The sequence below is a fragment of the Rhinolophus sinicus genome, chromosome 3 (assembly GCF_057876585.1).
Source record: "Rhinolophus sinicus isolate RSI-liver-muscle chromosome 3, RSI-T2T, whole genome shotgun sequence".
Taxonomy (NCBI): Eukaryota; Metazoa; Chordata; class Mammalia; order Chiroptera; family Rhinolophidae; genus Rhinolophus; species Rhinolophus sinicus.
Genome location: NC_142503.1, coordinates 163,805,722 through 163,823,633, shown reverse-complemented (window position 1 = coordinate 163,823,633; position 17,912 = coordinate 163,805,722). Strand labels below are relative to the sequence as shown.

The 17,912-nt window shown below is 35.8% G+C and overlaps 1 protein-coding gene across 2 annotated transcripts; it reads right to left on the bottom strand.

Moving 5' to 3' along the window:
* Positions 1–2,056: 2,056 nt before the first annotated feature.
* Positions 2,057–17,753, bottom strand: SOCS4 (suppressor of cytokine signaling 4). Of its 2 annotated transcripts, XM_074327453.2 has the most exons (3): positions 17,615–17,753; positions 7,225–7,287; positions 2,057–3,572 (listed from the first exon to the last, which is right to left on the bottom strand). In XM_074327453.2, exon 3 carries the CDS (start codon positions 3,479–3,481, stop codon positions 2,159–2,161), a length of 1,323 nt encoding a protein of 440 aa, XP_074183554.1. In that variant the 5' UTR covers positions 3,482–3,572; positions 7,225–7,287; positions 17,615–17,753; the 3' UTR covers positions 2,057–2,158. The 2 variants fall into 2 exon arrangements, with proteins under 2 accessions (XP_074183554.1, XP_019581309.1); XM_019725750.3 differs by lacking the exon at positions 7,225–7,287 and having other exon boundaries at positions 17,615–17,752.
* Positions 17,754–17,912: the final 159 nt, after the last annotated feature.

Here is a 17,912-nt window from a genome sequence, read left to right as displayed (position 1 = left end):
TTTTTATACAAACACTAATTTTTACCATTATAAAAGATAACATAATTATGCTTCATTTTTCTTTATAAAATTACCTTTTAATAGAATATTTGTTAGCTTGTCATCCCTTAAGTTTTCTGTACTGATAAAAAGTTATTTTTAAAAGAAAAATATTTAAAATAATAATTGTTTCACAGAAACAGAAAGTCTCATTATCAAATTCTGATAAAAAATTATAATCATGGGTAGTCTTACCATACTATTAATTTTCTTTCACCAAAGATGAATATTTAGGAAGTGTTATATTGGTAAATAAGATAAGCTTCTCAGTGATCTACAAAAGTGCCACAACAAAGATGAGGTAGTGAGATTTTTCTTTTGTAAAAGAGAAATATCATCTTCAGAAGAGATATTATCCTGACATTGGTGTTATGATATCCTGAGCCTCATCATTGCTAAGAGAAGTGCTATTTTAGTAGCTATCCTTCATCGGAACCAAGACAATCTTGAGATCACCGAGAAAAAAAATGCTAGAAGATAATGGTAACAGATTTCCTTGGTTTAATTTTGAGATAACTGCTAAAAATTTATTTTAACATTATTTAAAAATGCCATCTTTATGTTAGCAGCAGAACTGCGTGAAAGGGAAATGCTTCTTCAACATAAAAGCAATGATACTTAAGAAATATTTGTTCTAACTGGGAAATTTGAGTCAAATTTCTTTCAACCCAGGTAGAAGGCGCATCCTATTAGAGCTAAACTAGTATCAAGAAATCAATTACTAAGATGTTAAAAATGCCAATTTACAAAGGGGTAAACAGCTCACCAGAAGAAACAACTATCTAGGAAATATATTATTCATGGATTCTTTTAAAAAGAGGGGATGGATAGGATATCACTCTATTTAACCTATTATGCTGGGATAATAATGTTTCTAAAAATGCTTTTCTGTTCTCAGGATAATAAATTTAAAACATTAGACCTGGTGCCCAGTACTGTTCAGTATGGCATAAACCATGTAGCTCTCAAAATGTTTTCCTTTTTCTGAAACTACAGTAAAGACATGTTAATTCTGAAGGTAAGGAATAATTATTTGAACCTCGAAGGTCAAAAACAATATTAAGCTTTCTGAATACTAAGCTCTGAATACTAAGTTTACTGTTTGAATCTTTATTCACGCTCAATTTAAAATAATGAAAAACGACTTAGGTAGTCTTTGGTTACCAATGGAAATTTGTGTCTGTTTATGTTTATAAATTGTGGCATCTCTCCAAATAATAGGCTCAGAGTTTCTATAAACGGGCTAAGTAGAAGCAACAGTTCATAAATAAACACAGAAAAGTAGCCCGATAGTTACTTTAGCACTTTAGTAACTACTAGTTACTAACAGTATTCTCATTATTTTTAAAGCTTCCAGTGAGAAAGGAACAATATTTATGTTCTGAAGACGGTAACTCCTCCAGGATGTGAGAAAGATCTATTTAAGGAATAACAAATGACCACGCCACTTGTAGAGGAAATTCACCTCCAAAATGTTCTCATTTGATTCTTACTGACAAGGTCAAAGTTAGCAATACTGCTTTATAGTTAATATTTAAAATGAAAACACATCAAGTTTGATTTTAAGCCATTTTGTTATCTTTAACATCCCTATTAGTAAATTACAAAAGTCAATTACATTAGTATGGATTGTGAATTACAACACACTTAGCTTTACACTGAAGAATTTTAAAGCTCTGAAAAGGGGGATGGAAAAACTATTTTATGTATAGGAATGCCAATGGCATAGGCTAACAAAGGCTTTCATGTAGGAAGGGACATAGGATTATTTCGAAAGGAAAGTATGAAATACAGATTCTTTGTGTGTGAAATGCCTACCAAATTTCAAATATCCCTGGATCATATGCAAATTACAATTAAGGAAAAAACATTAAGTATACACCCTACATGGTAAAAACAAACACCAAACATCTGGTCACAAATATCCTTAGTGTGTAACTTTAAACAATTAGTCCCTAGTGTGTATCCTTAAACGATTAGCGTACCATAAGAAAAATAAACTGATCTGGAAGCAAAATTTAGGGCAGAGGTTTATTTTGGACTTTTAACTGCCCTGGTAGAAAAATTCAAAATGGCATAAGGAAAAAAAATATTAAATTCCCATGTTCCTACTCTTTACCTAGCATTGTTCTGGTGCATCAATCCTGAGTACTCTAACTTTAGATTTATAGTGATATTCCTTCAGATATAATTTCATGGAAGAAGGAATTGGAAGGGCATCAATGCCATCATAAGTTGTACAGTTACAAATAACTGTTCTGCATATATGCTGCAGGGAAAAGGGGAAAGTCCGAATTAAAGGAGTGGATAAAAGTGGTTCGAAGAACATACAGGCACTTGGGTCCTTATAATGTTCTAGGAGCCCAGTAATGTCAGGAGAATGGAAGACACAAGGATCATGTGCGTCAAAGCTAAAGTTGTGATTCCACTGTTCAATTCTAGCATGAAGAGAACGACTATAGCGTCTAAAACTAACAGAGAATAAATAGTCTTCCTGTGCTGAGTCTCGAAGTAGAAAGGTACCCTCTGGTTTTCCTTCTAGTAGAGCTTCAGCTGCATATTTATCCATAACTCCCCAGTAACATGGATTGTTATTGATCTGAAGGAGGTCTGGTACAAGACAGTGGACATAATCAATCTGGGTGTGGTACTTAGGAGGTGTCTCCAACTGCAGAATTTCTTCATCCATTTCCCATTTGGGTTTGTTTCTTTTCCTGGAACTTGTGCAAAGTGTTATAATTTCATCATCTGAATCCATGTCACTATCTTCTATACTGTTATTTGAAACCAGGTTCATCACAGACCCAGTCATAGGACCACCTCTACACGAAGCATTGTTGGTGGTTATGACACAGGGCTGAACAGTGGGATGTGAGAAACAGTTCATCTCTTCTTCCACGTTTCTTCTTTGTCTTAGCTGACCATCCCTCAATTCACTCTGAGACAAGTCTGTGCTTACCAATTCATCTGATTTGGGATTTATAGGAGCAGTGTGTCGTTTAATAAAATGCCACCTAAAGGCTAAATCGGATCGAGGTGGGAAAGGACACTTATCTAACATGAGTTCGCTGATATGAATTTTTCTTTTAGATGGAAGCCCTGAAGAGTTCCGACTAGTACAATTCTTTATTGGAAAACACTGCCCCACAGCATCTTGCAGTTTCTGTTTAAGAGACCGACCTAAAAATCTATGCCCACAGGAATGATCTAAATCCAATTCGATGGATGAACAGCTGTGTTTTCTTTCTTGGCTCCTTAAAGGATCTTCAGTTTTCTCTACAGCATTCACTGTTTCAGCATCTGAACAACTTTCACTCTTTTTTGACCAAGATAACTTCTTTCCACTCCACACATAACCGTCCTTTCTGTCAGCACTTCTACTCCGACTAGTTTTGGGCCTTACATCTAAATTTTTACTATTGTTTTCATTATTTTCTGCCATTTTAACAATAAGCCATAAATTCCAGTGTTATAAATACTATTTTTTCAGTTTTTCTGGCAGGAAGTTTCTTCTGGGTACTTCCTGGATGTACCTAAAGGGGGAGAAAAATCATTAATCATTTGTCATTCACATTGTATAGTTTACATATTAAGCCTCAATTAGATACAAGATTTTAAAAAGCGTAATTAGTACATGAAAAAGATAGAGTACTTAAATAAACCATAAACCAATAATTTCACAGTGCCATGGAGTCAAGAATCAGAGTTCCTTTCCCACAGCTAATTTTCAGTGTAGATTGGTAAAAGCCAAGCCCCCTCAGTCAAAATATATGCTCAAAATGTGAATAATTAATTCCTAGTCTTGAGGTACATCTTGTGGCAATCTCTTCTCCCTTATTTTTTAAAATTTCACAGCAGCCCAGTAAATTTGTTGTAAGAGACAGTGAGAAATCTATCAGCCGGTGTTTGAGGAGCATCGCCCTGTAGAGGTCCTCCACTTCCCTCTCCTTGTTTTTACTCCTAGTGATTGAAAATATTAAGTTTTAAGTTATAAAAGCTGTTAAGAATGTATTAAATAAATAATCACCACTGAACAGTACAAACGCCATGCAAGCATTTCCAACACAGTTTTGTCAACTCATTTCAATAACTGGTCAACTTCACTATCAGTCTAGGCAGTTTATAGAAAATATAGAATTGGATAAAAATTTGGTATTACACACACTTTCTTGTATTGATAATTTTGAAAAGCAAGCAAGCAAATTTCTACAGGGCAATGCCTTCCCTATGAAATTGGCCAGACATACTAAAATTTATAATGTAAGATACTGAGTTTTATAAGGACTAATAGTAATGACTGGTTGTAGATGGAATTTAGTTAATTATTCTTAGGTGGAATAAGATTTAAGTCTAAAATTGGGGGAAGGGGCCTATAATTTCAAATATTTTGAAATTAAAGTTGAATTTTGAGACTAAGAACATCAATTGCACTAAACATGCTGATTACAAGTTTCTGATTATGGTTGAGGAACATTAACAATCCCAATAGTCAAGTAAATGTTTAGAGCCACTTGAATCTATTTTAAAAACAGTAATGTTGGGAACAAGCATCTGCAGTGGCAAATATGATTGTCACATATGCTTAAAAGTGTGAACCAAAGATACAGACTTGCTATATAAAGTATTCCATTTCTTAACATTGAAAAGCATCTAGTGATTACAGTTATTATTTTGATTTAGTGAACTCACTGGTACATAATTATTTAAAAGCCATAGGAAAAAATATTTTTAAATCTAATTTTGAAAGAAACATCATTATAAATAATGATGTACTAAAGTACATCAAAATTATACTCAACAGTATGTTTTGGTTGTTCATTGACTAAATTCCACTGAACAAAAATAAAGAAGCAGAAGCAACAAAGGAGGCAGAAGAAAATGAAGTCATTGATTAGAAGAGACACTTACTTGTTATTGCCTAAGAGCTTATACTTTAATATATTTTTCAGGATAAAAATATAATAAAGGAGTCCTAAGCAGATATTGTTTATTAATACTGCATAATTTCAATATTTTGAATTCAGCTCAATGTGAAAAACATTATCATCTAAGATTTGAAATGCCCGGTGCTTTTACTTACTAAAAAAGTATCAAAATAGTATTTTAAAAAAGTATCTTTTTTATTTTTTATTTTTAGCTATATGACCAATTTTACTCCACTGGATGTGAGATCCCTCCTCTGGCCTCCTTGCTACTTTAGTATAGTGTCATTTATTCCTTTATTTCTGTATTTCAGCTAGGCTCTCTACCTCTATTCTTGATAACATTTCCCATCTTGACCAGGGCCTACTTCAATTTTTCCCTCTCAGTTTCTCTCTGCCTTCTGACACAACCAAGTCTCCTATAAAATCTTTTAGTGATTCTAATGCTTCCTTTAGTTATAACTGCTGCTTCCCATTATTGAATTTCTTAATGAGTAGTGTAACTTGATTTCCCCTCAAAATGAAAACAGCTTTCTGTTTTTTTCTGATTATGGAAGAAATAATTATCTTTGAAAATGGTTAAGTGAAAATCTTTTTGCTCCATCCTCTCAGTCCAAAACAAGAAAAAGTGGAAAAAACCCCACAAACTTTATCTTTAATGAAACTGACAGGTTTCTATAACCTGAGTTATAAAACATCAGGACAGAAAATGAATGGAGGAGCAGTAACTGGCCCAGAAGTGGAGAGGTGGGTGACACAGGCACAAAGGCGACATGGATGAACAAGAGCAGGCAAATCCCAAACCCAGAGGCACCAGATGCTACAGAAAGTGTAGGTGGAGGACAGGGCGGAAAATGGGAAGGTGGGTTGAAAATCTCTGCATAAGAGCAGTTAGATCCCTCCGGTTCTTACTCTCACAGATGAGACATTTGTTTGGAGAAACTGAACCAGAGAGGCTCAGGACTTTGGATACTAGACATAGCAAGGTTAGAAGGGAAGCTTGGGACTAAAATCAGAATGAAAGTTCCCTGCTCCCTTCTTCCATCCAGTTCCCAGACTTATACCTCCTAATAGGAGACTGGAAGGTACTTTGCGGGAGAAATATAATGGCCAAAGAGAAAAGACCTATAGATGCTGCTCTCTGGGAATCCTCCAATAAAAAGCTGGGAGGCCAGTCAACCAGGCAGTGAAGCTCACCAGTCTACATGCCCCGCCTACTCACATACAGCTCTCAGGCAGCGCTGCTGTGCTTTATTCACTCTACAATATGAATTAATACTCACAGGTTATCAGAGTTTTGAAGAAAGCTTCTAACGTAAAGGACAGACTAAAACATATGGAACTTAGAGAAAATAGTAACCATGAAAAGAACAGAAAATAAAATTGATTTCTTCCAAGTTAAGAGAAGATATTACACCTGAATGAGTAAGAGGTGGTGTGGACAACCACAGAATAAGAAAGTTATGGAAATTAAAAACACAATTGCAGAAATAAAATATTCAATAGGAAAGTTAGAGATGAAATGAGGAAATAACAGGAACTAGGAAAAAATGGTTAACTAGACAGAAAAGGTAAGAAAATTAGAGAATCAATACAGACATTTCACAGAAAATAACAAAATGGGGGGGAGAAATAATCAAAAAAACTATATTAGAATATTTCCCAGAATGGAAGGACATAAGCCTCTGTATCGAAAGAGCCCCCGTGAGCGCCCACCACAATGTGGGGGTAAAAATACACATCAAGTTACATTAATCTCAAATTTTAGACTCCAGAGATGAGGAGGAGATACTAAAGCTTTCCTATCTTATATGCTATATATTATATTGCATGCTTAAAAATTTGTTAAGAGGGTAAATCTCATGTTTTTACCATAATAAAATAAAAATAAGTAAATAAAGTAACCAAGCCAAAAATATAAAATAAAATTCAAAATCTTCGTGAAGGAAAAAAGTCACAATCAAAGGACTGTAAATAAAATGGCACTTGGTTTCTTAACAGTAACATTGGAAGATAAAGGCTAGTTTCTAACCTTGAAGAGATAACCAGCCAAACTATCAATCAAATGTAAGAATAAATAAATTTTCGTATGGGCAAAGGATCAACAATTTTACCTCATATTGATGATGGCTCTTCTAAATTTAGAGTGTAAATCCAAAACAAAGATGCACACAAACACAGGAAACAAGACATTTAACATAGAAGAAAGGAAATGTGAATTCCTGGGCTGATAAAGAAGAGAAGTTTCTGGACAACAGGGTACCTGGAGCTGCCAGAGATCAACTTGTCCCTGTAACCACACAGGACACAAGGTTCCAAGGTAGATCTTAAAGAAAAAAATAGAACTGACTTTTAGAAAATTCAATTGAGAAGATAAGAAGGCAATGGAAAAAGAATTGGGTAATTATTGATGACAGAAAAATTCAAACATTATATAAGAAAGAAAACAGAATGGTAAAACACCTGGTAAAACATTTAAGTAAGTTGTTGGAACTTTTAAGACGAGCTATATATTTTTCTTTTACAAAATGACAAGTGTTCTAAATTTGATTAACTTTACTGGGATAACAAGTGGCTCTCAGAAGCTACTTAGCAGATACATTAAGAAATAAATGCAAAACAAAACAAAATTGGTCACTTCATGGTATAGGTTAACATCTTAACAATTACTGAAAAAGTAACTGCTTAAAAAAACCTTATGCTATGGAGAGACCCTTTTAGAAGATATTCAGAATTTCCTTTACTATTACATAATTTTGTTATAAAAGAGGATAAACATCATGTGTATAAATCTCACATCTTTACATTTAAATACACAGAATAATTTTCTAATCTCTTCCAGAAGTTTCATTAAACCAAAATTCTTTTTTAAAAATTCAATCACATTGCTTTAAATAAAAATAACATTATTTTTAGTGAGAACAAACTATTTTTTATTGTTATGTTTAAAGACTAAAGATGAATTTTTAAAAAAGTGCACTGTTGTCTTGCTTATAGATGTAAAATCTGAATGTAAAAAAAATGTAGTTTTGAATGTAAATGAATCCTTCCAAATAGCCAATCATTAATTCTTTTTTCTTCTTGAATTGAGCATTAACTGACATACAACATTATTAGTTTCAAGTATTCTTGGAATTTTATACATACTTTGTATAAATGAGGTAGAAGAGGAAATGCAAAATGATAAAATGGCTTTACTACCAATTTTAATGTAGTATGGAAATCAGAGATGAAACATTGCAAGGATCTGCTGACACATCAAAGATCTTTCTTGGTAGCTGCAAAGAAGCTTTTTTTTTTAAGAGGGTGGAAGAATCACTTGGGAGAAGGTTGCTTTGGCTCTTGGTTCAATAATATTTTACGAAGACAGTTAAGTTACTTTGCTCTGTACAGTGACATCTTTAAAAAAATATTATTTCTTAGTGAGCCAGAGGCATATGTCCAAAAAGCAAGTTTATATAAAAGCCTTTTTCAAAAACCAAGTTCTTAGAGTCCATAGTCATTTGGTCCCTGGTTATACAACCAATTGTAATGACAGTGGTAATAGAATGAATACCCAACATGGCCACTGTACACTAACAAAAGAATAACATTAATTAGTTCTATTGAATAAGGCCTGGAAGGTGATTTTAAATCAAGATCTCTATAGAAACTTATTGTATTTATTAGTTATTCATTGAACTACTATATCTACTGTGGTAATGTACATCTAGGACAAAAATTCATGTAAATACTAAATTAAAATAAATTTGATCCTATAAAGACTACTTTACTATACTACATAAAGAATTCATGAATAAATAATTATTCTGGTAGTGAGGCAGCCCTGGTATTTCCTTACCAAATCCATGATTCCAAAGTTTACCTGTCATGTGTCCCCAAACTCGCTGAAAAGCACTCTGATCGTAGCCTGTGATATTTGAGTTGGATTCTGTGGGTCATAGTTGTTATTTGATCATAGCCTGATATTTGAGTTGGATTCTGTGGAAACATTTAGGCTCCACAAACAGAATATTCTAGATAGTAGATAACAGATGAATTCCTTGGATTGTTAAAGAAAAAAAATATGAAAAATGGGTTGGTTTGTATGAGAAAAATCTCAGAACTGAAAAAATTTCTTTTTCACATCATAAAAGCAATACAGGTTCATTTTCCAGTATATATTTTAAAATACAGTTGACCTTTGAACAATGTGGGGGTTAGGGGCATCAACCCCCCCTTGCAGTTGAAAATTTTGTGTATAACTGTTAACTCCCTGAAACTTAACTAATAGCCTACTGTTGACTAGCAGCCTTATAGATAACATACAATTAATACATATTTTGTATGTTATATACTGTATTCTTACAACAAAGTAAGCTAGAGAAATGTTAAGAAGATCATAAGGAAAATACATTTATAGTACTGTGCTGTACTTACTGATACTGTTAAGTTTACATCATCTGTTTACAAGATGAATTGTCTGTTAGTACCTATATCCCATATTATATATAATAAAACACTGTAGATGCTATATTATATTACATAATATATGTATATTACTAACACTGGACATCAAAAATGAAAAGGTAATGTGTAAAAGAAATTCATACTTATTTACAGGTATAATGATTCATGCATTGATAACACAGAAGCAGCAATATAATTGCTTTGTGGTGGCTTCGTGTAACTGATACGATTGCGTCAGAATAGCCTAGCCTATTCACTGATGAATAAATTGTTATAAAATTTTTATGGCGTGCAGTATTACGGTTAGATTCATAATGCAGTATTGGAAACATTATTTTTTAAAAAACCACCTAGCTGTGATAATAGGCTGATAAACATTTTCTCCAATTATGACAGAGGCATACTGCATGGTAAGGTAATTCTTTGAAAGCAAAGTTATAAAACAGTGAACAAACTAACATGTTATTAATTTTATATTAAATATCACTTACCTATGCCTATGTAAGGATAAGCTATCCACTTCACAATACAAGTTTTGTACATGATGTTCTACATGATGAATAATTAGGCGATGATGATAAAAATGACACAAAAAACATCTCATACAGTTCTTGCTGTAGTTATTAGATTCTCACAGCAAGACACACACACACACACACACACACACACACAGATAACTTTATTAACTGTACACCATGATGATTATTTACTGTTCATTAAGTGGCAGTGGATCACCATAAAGGTCTTCATCTTTGTCATTTTCATGTTGAGTAGGCAGAGGAAGAGGAGGGGTCAGTCTTGCTGTTCCAGGGGTGGCAGAGACCGGAGAGGTGGAGAAGGTGGAAGGGGAGGTGAGATGCAGGCACATCTGGTGTAACTTTACGAAAATAACATTGTAATTTCTGTCTGATATTTTTGCCTTTTCATTTCTCTAAAATGTTTCTGTAAGGTGCCAATCCTTCTTCCACTGTTTGCTTTAGTTTCAGTGCCCGTACCATAGAATGGTCCACGTTGTAAAAGAAGTCAGAGGCCACCTTGAACAATCGGAACCCTTCTGTCTAATGTCAGTTTGTTTTCTGGCTCTGTTTCTTCTACGTCTTCTTCCTCATCTTCTGGCACTGGTTTGGAAGCACTCATCTCCATCAAATCATTTTCTGTTAATTCCTCTGGTGTGGTGTCTATTAGCTCTGCATTAAAAATCAGTTCAGGCAGATATCCTTTTTCCTCAATGACGTTCTTAATGGTGTCTTGGGAACTTGTCTGCTGCCTCTTGGTCGGCAGAAGCTGCCTCTTTTTCCTGTTATCTTGACATTTTTAAAGCCAAACCTCTTCCTAAACTTATCAAACCATTCTTTGCTGGCATAAAATTCTCTAGCTTTAGGTCCATCACCTTCCTTTTGCTTTAAATTGCCATATAATGACTTTGCTTTTTCTTGAATCATATTAGCATCTATAGGTATGCCTTTTTTAGGCATACCTGCCTAAGCAATCCTGCTTAGCAATCCTACATATAGCAATCCTGCACCCACACAGAAGCTGCATTTTCAAAATGAGATAATAAGGTATCTCGCAGAAAGTGCAAGGTTTTTGCGCCCACTGGTGTAACAGCAATGACAGCTTCATGAATTTCCTTCTTTTTTTACAATGGTCCTTACACTGGATTCATTTATCTTGAAATGACGGGCAACCACAGCTGCAGACCTCAATCTACAGTACCTATCAAGCAATTTAACTTTTTCTTGTAATGTCATGACTTTTCTCTGCTTCTGGGGAGCACTTCCAGGATCACGAGAGGCACTTCATTAAGTTAAGGTTTATGGTTTTGCACTAAATGTGATGAAATATATGCAAGAACCACAAAGTCACTTTTCACTGTGATACACAATTTTCTGGAGAGACGAATTACTCACATGGCAATTAGTGTCACATGGTGTTTTAACACAAGTATACCTCAATAGCAACAGGAAGTGGCTACAAAATTATTATAGTAGTATACTATATACTAAAGTTAATTTTATGCAGTTATAACTTAATACTGCATCTTTAGGTTTGTACATTTCTCTCCACTGCGTATGGTGCCATGTATGGTCTGTGTTTGTAAGTTATGATAAATTTTAACTTTTATAATAGATTTGTATATCTTTTATGGTAGTAAATTGTCCAAATAGATTAATATACATTCATGATATCCCTTTTTTTCTTAAGTTTTCAACATTTTTAGGCTATGCAGTTCACCTGTGAGTTTCTTCAAATTGTCACAAATGTCAAAAAAATTTTCCAGCATATTTATTGGAAAAAATCCACGTATAAGTGGAACTGTGCAGTTCAAACCCATGTTGCTCAAGGTCTCTTTTTTTCATGCTACCAAACCAGGGCTCATGGGTATTAACTGTATGTAAAAAAAAAAAAAAAGAATCATTAGCACTACTGCACCCTTCCTTCTTCTCTCCACTTACTTTCCTAATAATAGCTTGCTTATGCCAGTGTTCGCCAATCTGTAGTCTTGTGGACACTAGTTCTAAAAGATGTTAATACATGTTCTAGAGAAATAGGAGTTTCCTTGTCAAACAAGTTTGGGAAATGCTTCCCTCTGAAAGATTACAATGCATACTTGAGCAAAATGTTCCAAGAGGTACTTCAGTTAACAAATCTGCTTAAGCCATAGTTCCCTATATTTAACTTACCACAAATCCTTTTTGTGGAACAAATTTTGGGGAAACATTTAACTTGGGCTAACATTAAAATGAGTGTACATTTCCTGAGTATGCTAAAGAGAAATGTCCAGTAACCTGTAACTGAAGGACCTTAATCTAGAGTGAAGAGAGCAGAATACTAAGAGCAGGCAGTATATGGACTTCTAAAAGTGGAAGGACCTTAACAGAACCTTAGAAACCAGAATATTTAAGATATACTATTGTTAACACTTCAGGGAATAAACTGGATTGTACAGATGTATTTTTCCTTGTAATCTGTAATTTTTAATTATAAAAACAATATTGTTCATTATAAAATATATGGAACATTCAAGAAGTTTAAAGAAGAGAGAAAAATTATAGTTGATGCTTCAGCAACACATGTTTGAACTGCACGGATCCATTTATATGTGGATATTTTCCAATAAATATGACACTACTGTAAATATATTTTCTCTTCCTCCTGATTTTCTTAATAACATTGTTTTCTAGGTTACTTTATGGTATATAGTATATATATAACATATAAAACATGTATTAATAGATTACGTTATCAGTAGGCTTTACTGTCAACATTAGGCTATTAGTAGTTAAGATTTTAGGGAGTCAAAGTTAGATGCGGATTTTCATCTGTGCAGGGGAGGGGGAGATTGTGGCCCCTAAACCCGTTGTTCAAGGGTCAACTACAATTAAATTAGGCAATCAATTTAGACATTTTGGTCTGTCTTTTTGCAGTCTTTTTCCCCCCCGGTAAGAGCAATTTAGTCTAATGAGAAAATTTTTAAGTTTTATTTTATTTTATTATTTATTTTTTATTTATTTTAAAAGATTTTATTGGGGAACAGTGTGTATTTTTCCAGGATGTTTTCCAAGTTGTTGTCCTTTCAATCTTAGTTGTGGAGGGTGCCGTTAAGCTTCAAGTTGTCCTCTCAGTCTTAGTTTTGGAGGGCGCAGCTCTGCTCCAGGTCCAGTTGCCATTGCTAGTTGTAGGGGGCGCAGCCCGCCATCCCTTGCGGGAGTCAAACTGGCAACCTTGTGGTTGAGAGGATGTGCTCCAACCAACTGAGCCATCCGGGAGCTCAGTGGCAGCTCAGCTCAAGGTGCCATGTTCAATCATTAGTTGCAGGGGGCTCTGCCCACCATCCCTTGCGGGAAATCGAACCTGACAACCTTGTGGTTGAGCCCACTGGCCCATGTGGGAATTGAACCGGCAGCCTTCGGTGTTAGGAGCATGGAGCTCCAACCTCCTGAGCCACCGGGCCAGCCCTTAAAGTTTTAGAAATCCATAAATAATGACAATCTACAGTTTTTCACTATACCATATTTAAAAATGAAACATGGTACAGATGAAAGAGCATGAGCTGCTAAATCATCAAACATGGGCTAAAATGAAGACACTGACACTTACTAGTCACTTGAGTTAAAAAAATCTCATTTAGCTTCAGTATTCCCATTGTGAAATCTGGGTAACGCCAACTGCCTCATGGTACTATGGACAGGATTAAAACGTATGGAAACAGTATACAGTGAGCTTAATGAAAATACATATTAGCTAGCTGCCTACTCATAACTTTTCATGTGGAAGCTAATTTCTAAAAATGAGAGGTGGGAAAGTGGCAAAATTAAGATTAAAAAGGAAAGAGATGAAACAAAGGATACATACAAGGCTAGAAAATCTGCACAAAAACATACTTCAAAAAACTGAGGGTAAAGAGGCTTCAGCATTTCTGAAATATCACAAAGCACTTCATATTACTTTTTTTTTTTTTTTTAAGGGGAACAGGACTTTATTAGGGAACAGTGTGCACTTTCAGGACTTTTTCTCCAAGTCAAGTTGTTGTCCTTTCAATCTTAGTTGTGGAGGGTGCCGTTCAGCTCCAAGTTGTTGTTCTTTCAGTCTTAGTTGTGGAGGGTGCAGCTCAGCTCCAGGTCCAGTTGCCATTGCTAGTTGCAGGGGGCACAGCCCACCATCCCTTGCGGGAGTCGAACCAGCAACCTTGTGGTTGAGAGGACATGCTCCAACCAACTGAGCCATCCGGGAGCTCAGTGGCAGCTCAGCTCAAGGTGCCCTGTTCAATTTCAGTTGCAGGGGGCGCTGCCCACCATCCCTTGCGGGAGTCAAGGAAGTGAACTGGCAACCTTGTGGTTGAGAGCCCACTGGCCCATGTGGGAATCGAACCGGCAGCCTTCGGAGTTAGGAGCACGGAGCTCTAACCGCCTGAGCCACTGGGCCGGCCCTTCATATTACTCTTGATAATAAATGTGCTCTTTTGAAACAGTTTTAAATTCGTGGGCGGCCGGATGGCTCAGTTGGTTAGAGTGCAAGCTATGAACTACAGGGTTGCCGGTTCAATTCCCATATGGGATGGTGGGCTGTGCCCCCTGACGCCAACTGGACTTGGAGCTGAGCTGCGCCCTCCACAACTAGATTGAAGGACAACGACTTGGAGCTGATGGGCCCCGGAGAAACACACTGGCCCCGTAATATTTTCCAATAAAATTTATTTAAAAAAAAGTTTCAAATTCTTTAAAAATATTATGGGTGTATATAACCAAACTTTAATTATAAAAAATTTGTAGTTTTCCAAGCTTACTTAGTAAGGAAGTAGATTTCAACAGAAACAGTAGACAAAACATTTTTTAAGTGATTATATTCTTTTCATTACTTTATAATAACCACATATGCTTACATTTAAGTTTGGAAACAAGTTTTACCTATAAACTATTAGGTTGGTGTAAAAGTAATTGCGGTTTAAAAGGTTAAAAATTGCAAAACCGCAATTACTTTTGCACCAACCTAATAGTATAAGGTGACTCTAGACTTAAATAAAATTACTTTTATGTCCTGTTATGCTTTACCAAATTCTAAGTTTTATGGCAATAGTTATGATTTGGAGAGGCAGTGTGAAAAGACTACGTTGGATTAGAATGGAAAAGACCTGGTTTCTATTTGCAGCTCTGACATTTGGTAGGAGTGTGACTTTGGACAAATCACAACCTTTCTGAATCTCAGCTTTTTCATTCATAAAACAGCGATTACATCTGTCTTCTGTGGTAAGGATCCAGCGTTAATGTAACAACACAAGACTCAAATACTGGCTGTTTTTAGGCAGGGGATCTAGGTAACTGGCAGTAGGGCTTTTACTATATTCCTTTTTATATCTTAGGGGGTTTACACATGTACAAGTATTATTTACCTCACAAATGAATTTAAAAGGCTGCTAAGTTTCAGGACACTTTCAGAGATAAAAAAATCTTCAGATTTCTAAACTGCTTTCAATATTATTTTTCCAATACTCTGTTCTCCTCTGTTATTGTTACACGCTTTTCCCACCTTATCTTTCACAGGATTAATGATTTTTGTATTAAGTACACTATCTTATTGAAAAGGTATTTTAAAAATTCCTTCCATAAGGCAATACTGATATGCCTCTTGGATAAACTAAAATTATATAATATTGCTTATATAGATAATACCACCACCAGTAAAATGGTAATATATTCATGTTCTCTCATCCTATTGTTCTTGAGACCAACAATATCTGTGAGCCTAAGGGTACTATGAGTGGTCACAATGGAGCAAAGCTAACTAAACTTCACTGCATCTGTGACCTTGGCATCATTTTCAGTGAGTTCATTCAGCTACCCACTCCTATGAGACATGCACTGTTAATAATAAATAAACCCATTTGGAAAATTTTGACAGCCATATCAGTGACAGACATTGGTTATTTTTTTTAAAGCTATGTGATCTTAAATAACCAGACAAATTTGCTAACATTTAAGTTACATACTTTTCATTACTGCAATATTATCTTGTACATATTATTTGAATGTGTTTTCCTCAACAAGACCATGAATTAACTCACCAATGACATTAAACTTTGCAGGCTTTTGACTGAAACAGAAACGGAATTGAGAAAACATACTAGCAAAAGCAAGACTACATTTTTTAATATTTGAAAATTTTTACTGGATGATGACTTAAACCATTTTAAATGAAACCACTAAATGCTCTCCCAAAGTACTCTGTTAATAACATGAGACATTAATAATAATTAGTTTTATACATCCATAAGTATCTCCTATATACTTCGGCAACTTGATGGAGGTAGGTATCATCTACATTTTATAGATATCTGTAAAAAAGTAAAGAAGCATATTCAAGGTCACACGAGTAACTGTCAGTCAAAATTAAAAACTAGGGCTGCTCAACTCTAAGGCCCAAGCTCTTTCCATACATGTGAAATTTGTAAAGGAAAATTTTCTTTAACCTATGAATCACATGGTTTGATTTCTAAGGCAGAGTGAAATGACAGAAGTGTGAACACCATTCATAATTTTAAAGTCACATGGTATTATAGATATAGTTAGGGCATTTTATAGCTAAAACTCTTGTTCTAATTTGCAGATTCTTCTTATGCTGAGCTCTGAATAGTACAACACTGAAATCTCATGATTTAGTCAATATAGAGATGAATATTATTAGAGTTCAGCTTGAACCCTACAGTCTATCCAATGATATTTACTTGGATAAAAAAGTATAAGTCTATTTAAAAAAAGAATAACCTCCATATACCATCAAGTCCCTCAGAAAGAACTGTCTCAGGTATGTTTTGCTCTAGTAAAAAATTAGCAATAGCTTGGTTATTTTCCCACAAATCCCGAGTTCTTTTTCAGCCATTCACTCTTCTTTATTCATATACCAAACTTCAGTGTTTAACAGGCCTATTTGGAGCCCCAGTACTCAAAACAACCCTTTATACAATGCCAGCACGGTAAGAACAATACCGCGGTTGTTCTAACTATGCAACCTTTCACAATGGCAAGAGATTGAAAAACAGTGGGGAAATCTCTACAACAGAAAAACGTCTCACTAATGTCAGTAACTAGGTATGACTGAGACTAGGTGGTGGATACCACTCCCACTCCCACACCCCTCCCACACACACACACAAATCATTGTGAAGGTTTTCATCAGAGACCGGTCTACCAACATGGAGAACATGAAGACACAAGCACAGCATACACTTAATGGCCAAGACCTTACCACAGATTGCAGGGACCGAACGAAGTAGTCAACAATATATGGTTTAGTTCTAGCCCCTCTCTTTGATCAAAATACGCACTTCAGTGAACTTGAGGTGGGGTCTGAACAGGAAAACTCAAGTTACTTTCTTCTTAAGGGATATAAGTAGAGTCCCAAAGATTAAGCATTAATGTACACGCCATACCTCCAAGGACCGCAAAACGAGATTAAGTCTTCCCTGCTTTTTATCTCGATAGAAATGAGGTGAGGGTGCATAGGATGCCAAGATTAAAGGCTTGAGAAGGGTCTCGTCTTCCTCCTCTCTAGAGAAGATGCCCAAAGATCTCACTCTCCAGCCCGGCCCCAAGGAGGGGCTGGACCCGTTCATGGACCTCTATAGGGTTGCTTGTGCGGAGAGCCTGGAAGGTAGCAGCGGACCCCGATCGGCAAGGCCAGGCAGCAACCACCCTTCCCCCACTCACCTCTCTAAGCGCAGTTTAACTGGGGCTGTCCGAGTAACTGCCGCCATCACCATCGCCATCAGTCTGGGTGCTCGCTGAGGTGAATAAGGAGGCCCAGCCACTCCTGCACCTCATGTAGGTCCTACAAGGCGGATGCCTTTCTGCAAGCTCCCACCCCTCGACGCCGGGTTTTCGTCTCAGACGTCGCGGTCACCGCCTCCACCTGCTCCCCAAGCGTTCCCACCACTTCCGTGTTCCGCTTCCTCCCTTTCTTTCTCCCTCTCCCAGCAACCGGCTTTTTTTCCCTTGCAGCCGGCGC

Coding starts and splice junctions, on each gene's coding strand:
- SOCS4 (XM_074327453.2), bottom strand. CDS start 3,481: ATGGCAGAAAATAATGAAAACAATAGTAAAAATTTAGATGTAAGGCCC.